Source organism: Salvelinus namaycush, chromosome 4 (assembly GCF_016432855.1).
Source record: "Salvelinus namaycush isolate Seneca chromosome 4, SaNama_1.0, whole genome shotgun sequence".
In the NCBI taxonomy this organism is placed as follows: Eukaryota; Metazoa; Chordata; class Actinopteri; order Salmoniformes; family Salmonidae; genus Salvelinus; species Salvelinus namaycush.
Genome location: NC_052310.1, coordinates 3,865,907 through 3,878,252, shown reverse-complemented (window position 1 = coordinate 3,878,252; position 12,346 = coordinate 3,865,907). Strand labels below are relative to the sequence as shown.

The window sequence follows — 12,346 nt, the reverse complement described above, 5'->3', positions numbered from 1 at the left end:
TTATGAGAAAAAAATAGTTTAATAGAATGGTTTGCTGACAGACAAAAGCAGTCATGATAGTCGCAGTCCCTTGAATCAGAATCGCCTTTATTCGCCAAGCACATTTACAATGGGTTACACGGAAGTGCCTACCCGGAATTTGATTTGGTTAATTGTGCTGCTATAACAGTACCTCTCCTCGCCCCGAAACAGGGACCCTCTGCACACATCGACAACAGCCACCCTCGAAGCATCGTTACCCATCGCTCCACAAAAGCCACGGCCCTTGCCTAACAAGGGGAACAACTACTGCAAGGTCTCCGAGCGAGACGTCACCGATTGAAACGCTATTAGCGCGCACCCCGCTAACTAGCTAGCCATTTCACATCGATTACACTGCCAATAATGTAGGCTACAGCTGATGATGTAAACCGTTTGATTCCATCAACTACCTAGCGATAGACAACATATAGGCCTACAGTATATACTGTACAATACACCGTGGCTGCCTTACAAACACATATGATTATACAAGATGTCAGTATTTTCCTTGCATAGCTATGGCCAGCTGACTTATGCAACGTCTCTACATTCAACTACCTGCAGCATGCATGTAACCGGGTGGGTATAATTTGTGGAACGTTCCAACAGGAATCTGTTCCAAAAACTAAGTATCAAGGTTGCCAACAAGCAACGCATACAAAGTTGTATAGCGGCAGAATAAGATACCGGGGAGTTGGCAATTTGGTTAAGTTTTTCATTCACCACGTTTATTCCGAACAATGTCTATCCTCACTCTGGTATCCTATAGACAAACATTAAGAATAAGCTACGTGGTGAGTTGATGCCTATTCGTCAGCTAGCTAGGTGAATTGATCATGCTACGTTGCATACATTGTTGGAACGTTCCACAAATTATACCCACCCCACGTAAACTAGTGGTTTTCAAACATCTCCCCGGGGACACCCAGGCGGTTCACAATGTTATTGCCCTGAACTAGCTCACCTATTTAAGTGCTAGCTGAGTAGTTGACAAGTTGCACCAGGTGTGAATGTGATAGCAGTGGAATAGTTCAAATAGATGAAATGGCTTGGGGGGTAACCGAGGAAAATATTTGAAAACCCCTGATGTAGCCTAATGTAACATATTGTAATTGTGTCATTTGATGAGTAAACCCATAAATTACTAAATGCAAAATCTACACCTGCAAAACCCATTGACAGCGACACTTACGTGGTCTGTTCTTCTTCACTGATTCAACTCTTCTTTGTAACCTGCATCTTTTCGCAGGGGAGGACCCATTGGCTTCGACGTCATCGGTATGCAGATAATGGTAGTGTTCAACGTTGCTAGTACCGCCACTACAGTTTCCACTTGAATTGTATGCATTGCATCCACCTTTGCTAGCCTGAGAATGAAACCCCATTTGCAGTCCATTGGCATAACACAATCCCGACCCGTTTTTATCGATAATTGATTTGGCTTTATCCATTGGTGCAGCTAACTAGCTACGTATGATAGAAGATGATACCAAGCTAAAGGAAACGAGCTGCTATCACTATAGCTGACATTCGCTCATGCGATAAAATGCAACCCTGCGCGCACGCTCAATAAAAAAAAAAAGTGTTTCATATGAAATTGCTCTTAAATGGTAGAAAATATTTATCCGCTCTTGGTACCGATAATTTTTATTCTGTTGATTAAAAAGTGTGAAGACCTATCCGCTAAAACACGGTTTGGTCGAGGTCACTGTCGGTCATTTTCCCACTTTACAGTCCGCTGTCGGAGTCAAACTGCCAGGTTGTTAGCTAGCTAGTTACGTCACACACAATGGCTCCTCGAACCCGTTTACCCTCCAGGGGACACAGGCAATGCGCTCCTGTTCTATACAGAAAATACAACCAAGCATTCAGGTTTACATGCATAAAAAGAAGAACAGTCGCCCAGACAATGGATAATCTAATTATTGTTAGATTATTAAATGTTATTCCCTCTGGATGCAACGTTCAGCCATGGCTCTGCCATATTTATAGGTATGCATTAAGCAATGGTCATGCGTGCTGTTAGTAGCCTAGACAGTAATATCGACATGATTTATAACACACAAACACAGCCAAGTGGAGGGCATGACCGGCTGTGATGAACATTTTCCTATATGTGTCAAAACTGACTCCGATGGAGAAGCTGTTTACTTCTCGCTATGTCATGTTGTTTTTCCCAAACCTTGCTTTTCACATGTGATTATGAAGCTTTGTTTACACCTGTGCATCTCTGTGGGTCAGAGGTAAATGGTGAGTTATTGATACTTTGTAACCTATATAGTGACGAAACTGTCAAGAGTGTATCTTTGGGTGTTGTCATCATTACCTTCTGTTTTGTTCTGGCACAAACTATCCTAGGACAAACTGATGGGATTGTTCCTCACATTTATTCTTAGGTGGGTCTTATCTAGGCACACACTAACATTTGGTCTGGCGAGGTTGATATGATTTTTAGAATATCTATTTATAAGAAGTTATTATACTTTTGCCGTAGGTCTACTGTGAACAGACAGTACAGTAAAATATTCAGAGTGGAAATGGTTGCGTAATCGCCTTGCAGACCAACCTGTTGTTCATATACTTGCATCACGATTAGAACTAGGCTACTGAGGACAGGCTACTCAGGTTCATGAGTGAAACTGTTCCAAGTCCTAAAGCCCTCTATACCCTAGTTTCAGTAGTTTGTGAGACTGATTAATTACTGTGTAGTTAAATTATGTACTTTAAAGTAGTGTTCATTTAGTATTTAAATCAGTTGTTTATTTATTTAGCAGACTATAAATGTTTTGTAAGCCTACTGCCTACAAATGAATCTTTTAGCGGCAATTGTGTGTAGGCTACTAATACGAAATAACCAAACCAAACAAGGGCCAGGTTTTAATCCAATCACAGATTATGGGCATTGAGGTTTTTAAAGGCAATTTCCGATTGAGCAGACATATAGCCTTGGCTACACTACAGCGTTTACTCTGAAACGTGGGAACATTGACTTTAAAACCCATAACAATTATTTGATGAAAAATTACTTTACTGCTATTAGCCCATACAAACGCATTGAATAACAGATTCACTATATGGAACAACAGATAGTCCCCCCCAAAAAAAATCTAAAGGAAGTTTGTTCTGGTGTCTGTCCTATATCTGAGAGATATAAGAAAGATCAGGATTTATTTTTTTATATTACATGTATTTAACCTCTTATACAGTCTCCATATATACTTCTGTTCATTTTTACACCTGGTGGGGGGCGGGACTTTTAGAGAGTCTTGTGAGGCCTGTGGACATTCTAGTCTCACCTTTCCACAAGAGGGGACATATTCGTGTGTAGCCCAAACTGTTGGGACACTACAGACAGAGGTTGGCAGATCGGCGAGTTCAGAAGAGTCGCCTGACACTTGTGGAGGTCGTTGATTAAAACGGAGAACATCATCGTGTTCTTGACAGTCTCGTCTTTCCATAGCAAGGTCATAATAATATTAAGCGATACAGACATTGTTCGTGAGAAGACCGATTTTCGGGAAGCCTACTGGTCTGACAAACACTGCTCTAACTCTGTCTTTCACTGCAGATAGGGCTCATGTCTAGCTTAAATTGACAGATTTTTTTTAATGGGGATTTGTTATTATTATCCTAATTTGATTTTCACGGGGGCGTGTACATCGAGTCCACTTTTTTTTTTTTTTTTTTTAAGCTATAATGACCCTCGGCCTATATGCACACCAGTGTGTGATAATCGGATTGCTCTGTCTGCACTATGTAACATGTGCCTGAAAGGTTATTATTTGTGTCTGCTGAAATCAAAAAGTTTGTTTTACTCTAATCATCGCTTTCACCCTAGGAGAGATTTTATCTTTGTCTTGTCCATGTCCGTAATCTTTGTAGGATTTACACTACTGTTCAAAAGTTTGGGGTCACTTACAAACTTACTTACAGCTACAATAGTAATTTACAACATTAACAATGTCTACACTGTATTTCTGATCAATTTGATGTTATTTTAATGGACAAAAAATGTGTTTTTCTGTCAAAGACATTTCTTAGTGACCCCAAACTTTTGAACGGTAGTGTACATGTCCACCAGTATGTGCTGTTTCTGTCATATTTGCGTCTCAAATGTCTTGTGAATGAGACTCTATAAGCATGTAGCCTATGAGGATTGGAGTATCAAATAGGCTTGGTGTAGAGTAGGCTTTCACCTGGTAAACTGAATTGTGACTTGTGTTAATATTAACACCATCTAGTGGCCAGAAGCATGAAGTAGTAGAGAGACCTTAGAACAACTGGCCTGCTCTTTATATATCTGGGATATGTTGTCTTTGATGTTTAATTACCCTGATAACCAGCAGCTCCTGAACAAACTCACAGAACTAATTAAAAAAGCTATTCCAAAGTGTCACATCACCCATAGAATGCAACATTCCAAAGTGTCACATCACCCATAGAATGCAACAGATCACCTTTTCAAGAAGATTTGACAGTATTCTTTAACATCTCTCTTTATTGCTTTTGTTGTTTCAAAATAAAAGCCCCATTTGAAGGGTTGAAGGAAGGTATCTGTATTAACTGTCACTCTTTTACCAAGAATCTTACACAGATAATTCAATTGTAATATAAGTAAAACAATAGCACTAAAGTATCTCTTTATTTTCTCATGCCAGCTTCTAGGACACAATATACAATTATTATTTTGGGTACAGTTTATTTAGATTTTTACATTTAATCTTTATTTAACAGTTGGTACAGTTGGTCAGAATATAAGATAAACCTGAGTTGACTGAGGTTGGTAAGCTTTGTCGAGGAATATGCGTACTGTTATTTTTCACCAGGGCAGTTCTGAACCATTCCAGTTGTAGGCTTTCCCTGTTTTGTCAATATTCAGGCTATCTATGATGCTCATGAGGCAGTGCACGGAGTGGCCCGTGCTGAAGAGCTTGTCCTTGGGCACATTCTTGTGATAGGGGCGAGACAAATCCGTATTCACTGTGCCAGGATGCATGGACACACACACCACTCTGGGCCTGCTCCTCCCCAGTTCGATGGACAGGTTACGCGTGGCCATGTTGAGTGCTGCTTTGGACATCCTATAGCTGTACCACCCGCCAAGACCTAGATGGACAGACAGACAGACTTATTCTAAAATTGTTCAACTTACAAGTTGAATGGCCACGCCCATGTGCAGGTTACATAATGCCCCTCGCTTTTAAACATATAGACTGCTTGATGTGTGAATGTTGTGTGAATGTGTAACCACAAACTTAAGTCGATAAAACTGTCAAATTGTATTAGCCTACATCAATGCACTCCATTTGAAATAGTCAAATTTGAAAGTCAAATAGAAGCCATTCGACACTTAAATCAGTCATAAGGATGATTCATAAGGAAAAGGAGGACCGAGCACGCCCCCATTCTCATCGACGGGGCTGTAGTGGAGCAGGTTGAGAGCTTCAAGTTCCTTGGTGTCCACATCACCAACAAACTAACATGGTCCAAGCACACCAAGACAGTCGTGAAGAGTGCACGACAAAACCTATTCCACCTCAGGAGACTGAAAAGATTTGGCATGGATCCTCAGATCCTCAAAAGGTTTTACAGCTGCACCATCGAGAGCATCCTGACAGGTTGCATCACTGCCTGGTATGGCAACTCCTCGGCCTCCGACCGCAAGCGTACGGCCCAGTACATCACTGGGGCCAAGCTTCCTGCCATCCAGGACCTCTATACCAGGCGGTGTCAGAGGAAGACCCTAAAAATAGTCAAAGACTCCAGCCACCTTAGACATAGACTGTTCTCTCTGCTACCGCACGACAAGCGGTACTGGAGCGCCAGGTCTAGGTCCAAGAGGCTTCTAAACAGATTCTACCCCCAAGTCATAAGACTTTGCCCCCCCCCTGCGCTGCTGCTACTCTCTGTTATTATCTATGCATAGCCACTTTAATAACTCTACCTACATGTACATAATTACCTCGACACCGGTGCCCCCCGCACATTGACACATTGCCTCTGTACCGATACCCCCTGTAAATAGCTCCGCTATTGCTCTTTAATTACTAGTTATTCTTATCTCTTACTTTTTGGGGGATTTTCTTAAAACTGCATTGTTAGTTAAGGTCTTGTAAGTAAGCATTTCACTGTAAGGTCTACACCTGTTGTATTCGAGGCATGTGACATATAACATTTGATTTTTGATTTGTATACGATTTGTTTAATATTTTAACAATTCGATCAATTAAGATGAGTCTATCTATGATTGAAGGGATTGACTTTTAAAATTATACATATGATGCATACCGTTATCACCAATGGATCCGACTTTTGCAGTGATGTTGACAATGATCCCACTATGCTGTTTGGCTTTCTCTGGCGGCTGCTGGCCAAATGCACCACTACCCTTCTGCAATAGCGGAGCGAAGTACTTGGCCATCACCAATGGTCCCACAGTGTTTGTTGTCAACGTTGAGATTATTCCCTAAAAAACACAACAATGAATGAGTCTGACATTTGAAAAAAACACTAGACAGTTGAGGGATGGGACTAGGAAAAATGTAACACTGCTAGTCCATGACATCCACATGATAGTTTTAACCATGTTGTAAAGAATGTTGAATGACATTGTTTACAATCAATAAGTAAATATAGTATGGGTTCTGATGGGCTATTAAAGTTGTACAATTCTCTTAAAGAAAATAACTGTCATTGATTTCAAATTCTCAAAAATGTATTTACCAATATAGCCCAGCTATTTACCAATCACAGATTTAGCTTTAACTGTTCAAGCCGTTTGCTTCACGTTTCACTAGCTCCATCACTGATCGTCGTATGACTCGATTTAGCTAGCTTACCTGTGCAGAAACATCCTTCAGGCTGGTCTCGCCTTTACCAGAGGGATGAAGCATCGCTGAGGAGTTGATGATCAGGTCAACTTTGCCGAATGCCTTTTTAACATGTTCAGCCGCGCGTTGGATGTCATCTTCTCTGTTTACGTCCAATTTCAGAACTGTCACTTTTCCCGGGTGTTGCGCAACTAAGCTCATCAACTCCGCGGCATTGTCCGGATTTCTGCATGTCGCGATCAATGCTCCTGGGGCTTTGTTTATTAAGATATTTCTGCAAAATTCGAGTCCCAGTCCCCTACTCGCACCCTGTACCAGTGCTACGGCAGCCATGACAGAAGTGAATGTGATGAAGCCACAGCAACGCCCTCTGTGGGTCGTAAGAGAAAGAAACTTACACAACCCAAAGTTATTTTGTTTTGTAACGAACACTCAGTCTAGCTAGACTGAGCGCCTTTCTGTCAGCGCTGTCATGTCAACTCTCTGCCATTAATTTGAATAGCAAACATATCACTGGTTAATTAATGAGATCTATGCCCTTTGTGACCTTAACATTATATACCCTTCTAATATCACGAAACTGTATTCCATATAGTCCATGTTAACACAACCATTACAGGAAAAATCCACCCAAAACCAATAATCCCTTTAATTTACAGTGTTCAATAACACTAATATGTGAGAACAATATTTTTTGTGAACAAACGTTTCATTTTGGAGTTATAATAAGGTTGGTATCAACATGGAAAATCATTGTGGAAAATATGTTACAGCTCAAATCGTCTACAACATCCACAATGCAATGCTCTATGGGCTGACTGGTTAGAAAGCTAGCAAACGTAGCTACACACAATAATACCAAAGACAATATCAGCATGTAACGTAGCTCGTTAGATATAAAATGTCCTAAACAAACTGCACTATTAATTTAGACGTCTACAATCTCACCATGTTCAACCTGCAGATTGAGTTTGACGTTCGCAACTGCAGATATACTTTTGAGGAGATAGGAAACGTTGCCCATTTTACGTCAATGGGCCGCACGGTGCTTTCATTACGATTCTGGGACAACGAGCGCTGTCCTTCAAGGAGTGAACGGGAGTCTATTGGGCGGTAGTTCAAAAACCCCAACATAAGCACGAATTTCGTCAACAAGAAGTACAAATATAATTAACTTGCTAACTGTGGTATCGTATAGCTTTGAAATCGTGAGATTACGTACTTTCGAGAAGAGTAGGCACGTTTCTCGACATATACACTGACTTTGAGAAGGGATTGGGTGACGACTAGTTTTGCAACCATGTGACGCAACATGACAACGTCAACCCAATTGGTCAACAGTCTGCTGGGAAGGGCGTTACAAATTCCAATAATTCATTGAATTCTTACTTCCTTTCGATAATATCTCTGGCATCTGCACCATGCAATGCACCCTGGACTAAAGAGACTGCAAAATATACTCCTTTCTGTGTTTGCGATTGCCGCAAATTAGTGGAGGAACAGGGTAGAGTTCCTACAGAACGCCAGCAAAAAGTCTCTATTTACATGTTGCTTATCGGTGCATTTCACACTACTTTTGGAATACAATTGGATTTTAAGGCGCGTTTGAATGTCCTGTTTAATATAATGTTTCGTCATCATCGCGAATCAACTGCATTACACTTTAAAAATCTTAAATGTAGATTTCCGCCTAAATGTAAATTTTCCGCCTAAATCAAATCAAATGTTATTGGTCACATACACACATTTAGCAGATGTTATTGCGGGTGTATCGAAATGCTTGTGATACTAGATCCAACAGTGAAGTAATATCTAACAATTCACAACAATACACACAAATCTAAAAGTAAAATAATGGAATTAAGAAATATATAAATATTAGGACGAGCAATGTCGGAGTGGCATTGACTAGAATACAGTAGAATATAATACAGTATATACATATGGGGTGAGTAAAGCAGTATATAAATATTATTAAAGAGACTAGTGTTCCATTATTAAAGTGACCAGTGATTCCATGTCTATATATACACTGCTCAAAAAAATAAAGGGAACACTTAAACAACACAATGTAACTCCAAGTCAATCACACTTCTGTGAAATCAAACTGTCCACTTAGGAAGCAACACTGATTGACAATAAATTTCACATGTTGTTGTGCAAATGGAATAGACAAAAGGTGGAAATTATAGGCAATTAGCAAGACACCCCCAATAAAGGAGTGGTTCTGCAGGTGGTGACCACAGACCACTTCTCAGTTCCTATGCTTCCTGGCTGATGTTTTGGTCACTTTTGAATGCTGGCGGTGCTTTCACTCTAATGGTAGCACACAAGTGGCTCAACCCACACAAGTGGCTCAGGTAGTGCAGCTCATCCAGGATGGCACATCAATGCGAGCTGTGGCAAGAAGGTTTGCTGTGTCTGTCAGCGTAGTGTCCAGAGCATGGAGGCGCTACCAGGAGACAGGCCAGTACATCAGGAGACGTGGAGGAGGGCAACAACCCAGCAGCAGGACCGCTACCTCCGCCTTTGTGCAAGGAGGAGCAGGTGGAGCACTGCCAGAGCCCTGCAAAATGACCTCCAGCAGGCCACAAATGTGCATGTGTCTGCTCAAACGGTCAGAAACAGACTCCATGAGGGTGGTATGAGGGCCCGACGTCCACAGGTGGGGGTTGTGCTTACAGCCCAACACCGTGCAGGACGTTTGGCATTTACCAGAGAACACCAAGATTGGCAAATTCGCCACTGGCGCCCTGTGCTCTTCACAGATGAAAGCAGGTTCACACTGAGCACATGTGACAGACGTGATAGAGTCTGGAGACGCCGTGGAGAACGTTCTGCTGCCTGCAACATCCTCCAGCATGACCGGTTTGGCGGGTGGGTCAGTCATGGTGTGGGGTGGCATTTCTTTGGGGGGCCGCACAGCCCTCCATGTGCTCGCCAGAGGTAGCCTGACTGCCATTAGGTACCGAGATGAGATCCTCAGACCCCTTGTGAGACCATATGCTGGTGCGGTTGGCCCTGGGTTCCTCCTAATGCAAGACAATGCTAGACCTCATGTGGCTGGAGTGTGTCAGCAGTTCCTGCAAGAGGAAGGCATTGATGCTATGGACTGGCCCGCCCGTTCCCCAGACCTGAATCCAATTGAGCACATCTGGGACATCATGTCTCGCTCCATCCACCAACGCCACGTTGCACCACAGACTGTCCAGGAGTTGGCGGATGCTTTAGTCCAGGTCTGGGAGGAGATCCCTCAGGAGACCATCCGCCACCTATTCAGGAGCATGCCCAGGCGTTGTAGGGAGGTCATACAGGCACGTGGAGGCCACACACACTACTGAGCCTCATTTTGACTTGTTTTAAGGACATTACATCAAAGTTGGATCAGCCTGTAGTGTGGTTTTCCACTTTAATTTTGAGTGTGACTCCAAATCCAGACCTCCATGGGTTGATAAATTTGATTTACATTGATCATTTTTGTGTGATTTTGTTGTCAGCACATTCAACTATGTAAAGAAAAAAGTATTTAATAAGAATATTTCATTCATTCAGATCTAGGATGTGTTATTTTAGTGTTCCCTTTATTTTTTTGAGCAGTGTATATAGGGCAGCAGCCTGGAAAGTGCAGGGTTGGTAGCTGCTAGCGATGGCTATTTAACAGTTTGATGGCCTTGAGAAGTTATTTTTCAGTCTCTCGGTTCCAGCTTTGATGTACCTGTACTGACCTCGCCTTCTGCATGATAACGGGATGAACAGGCCGTGGCTCGGGTGGTTGATGTCCTTGATGATCTTTTTGGCCTTCCTGTGACATCGAGTGCTTTAGGTGTCCTGGAGGGCAGGCAGTGTGCCCCCGGTGATGCGTTGTGCAGACCGCACTACTCTCTGGAGAGCCTTGCGGTTGCGGGCTGTGCAGTTGTCGTACCAGGCGGTGAGACAGCCCAACAGAATGCTCTTAGTTGTGCATCTGTATAAGTTTGTGAGGGTCTTAAGGGCCAAGCCACATTTCTTCAGCCTCCTGAGGTTGAAGAAGCACTGTTGCGCCTTCTTCACCACACTGTCTGTGTGGGTGGACCATTTCAGATTGTCAGTGATGTGTATGCCAAGGAACTTGAAGCTTTCCACCTTCTCCACTGCAGTCCCGTCGATGTGGATAGGGGCATGCTCCCTCTGCTTTTTCCTGAAGTCCACGATAAGCTCCTTCTTTTTGTTGACGTAGAGGGAGAGGTTATTTTCCTGGCACCACTCCGCCAGGGCCCTCTCCTCCTCCCCATAGGTTGTCTCATCATTGTTTGTAATCAGGCCTACTACTGTTGTGTCGTCTGCAAACTTGATTATTGAGTTGGAGGCGTGTGTGGCCTCTCGGTCATGGGTGTACAGGGAGTACCGGAGGGGGCTGAGCACGCACCCTTATGGGGCCCCTGTGTTGAGGATCAGTGAAGTGGAGGTGATGGTTCCTACCTTCACAACCTGGAGGTTGCCCGTCAGGAATTCCAGCACCCAGTTTCACAGGGCGGGGTTCAGACCCAGGGCCCAAAGCTTGATGATGAGCTTGGAGGGTACTATGGTGTTGAAGGCTGAGCTGTAGTCAATGAACAACATTCTTACATAGGTATTCCTCTTGTCCAGATGGGATAGGGCAGTGTGCAGTGCAATGGTGATTGCATCGTCTGTGGATCTATTGGGGCGGTAAGCAAATTGAAGTGGGTCTAGGGTGTCAGGTAAGGTAGGGGTGATATGATCCTTAACTAGCCTCTCAAAGTACTTCATGATGACAGAAGTGAGTGCTACGGGGCGATAGTAATTTAGTTCAGTTACCTTTGCTTTCTTGGGTTCAGGAACAATGGTGGACGTCTTGAAGCAAGTGGGGACAGCAGACTGGGATAGGGAGAGATTTAATATATCGGTAAACACTCCAGCTAGCTGGTCTGCGCATGCTCTGAGGACGTGGCTAGGGATGTCGTCTGGGCCGGCAGCCTTGCGAGGGTTAACACGCTTAAATGTTTTAGATTTAGATGCACTATTGTAAAGTGGTTGTTCCACTGGATATCATAAGGTGAATGCACCAATTTGTAAGTCGCTCTGGATAAGAGCGTCTGCTAAATGACTTAAATGTAAATGTAAATGTCTTACGTCGGCCACGGAAAGCGAGAGCCCACAGTCCTTGGGAGCGGGCCGCGTCAATGGTACTGTGTTGTCCTTAAAGCGGGCAAAGAAGGTGTTTCCCTTTGTAACATGAGGTTGTCTGTAGACCCTGCCACATACAGTACCAGTCAAAAGTTTGGACACACCTGCTCGTTCCAGGTCATTTTTTTATTTATTATTTTCTACATTGTAGAATAATAGTGAAGACATCAAAACTATGAAATAACACATATGGAATTATGTAGTATCCAAAAAAGTGTTAAACAAATCAAAATGTATTTTATTTTTGAGATTCTTCAAAGTAGCCACACTTTGCCTTGATGACAGCTTTGCACACTCTTGGCATTCTCTCA

The 12,346-nt window shown here is 42.8% G+C and overlaps 1 protein-coding gene across 1 annotated transcript; it reads right to left on the bottom strand.

Annotated features, from left to right (window-relative positions):
* Nucleotides 1-4,501: 4,501 nt before the first annotated feature.
* zgc:65997 (uncharacterized protein LOC794398 homolog) lies at nt 4,502-8,093 on the bottom strand. The gene is made up of 4 exons (XM_038991007.1): nt 7,800-8,093; nt 6,861-7,221; nt 6,310-6,487; nt 4,502-5,127 (listed from the first exon to the last, which is right to left on the bottom strand). Exons 2-4 carry the CDS (start codon nt 7,182-7,184, stop codon nt 4,841-4,843), a joined length of 789 nt encoding a protein of 262 aa, XP_038846935.1. The 5' UTR covers nt 7,185-7,221; nt 7,800-8,093; the 3' UTR covers nt 4,502-4,840.
* Nucleotides 8,094-12,346: the final 4,253 nt, after the last annotated feature.

What these genes read in the sequence shown, in the direction of transcription:
- zgc:65997 (XM_038991007.1), bottom strand. Translation starts at nt 7,184, where the DNA reads ATGGCTGCCGTAGCACTGGTACAGGGTGCGAGTAGGGGACTGGGACTC. An exon ending in TGAAGGATGTTTCTGCACAG is followed by an intron (nt 6,488 to 6,860) that starts GTAAGCTAGCTA and finishes TGTGTTTTTTAG; the next exon opens with GGAATAATCTCAACGTTGAC. An exon ending in CGGATCCATTGGTGATAACG is followed by an intron (nt 5,128 to 6,309) that starts GTATGCATCATA and finishes CTGTCCATCTAG; the next exon opens with GTCTTGGCGGGTGGTACAGC.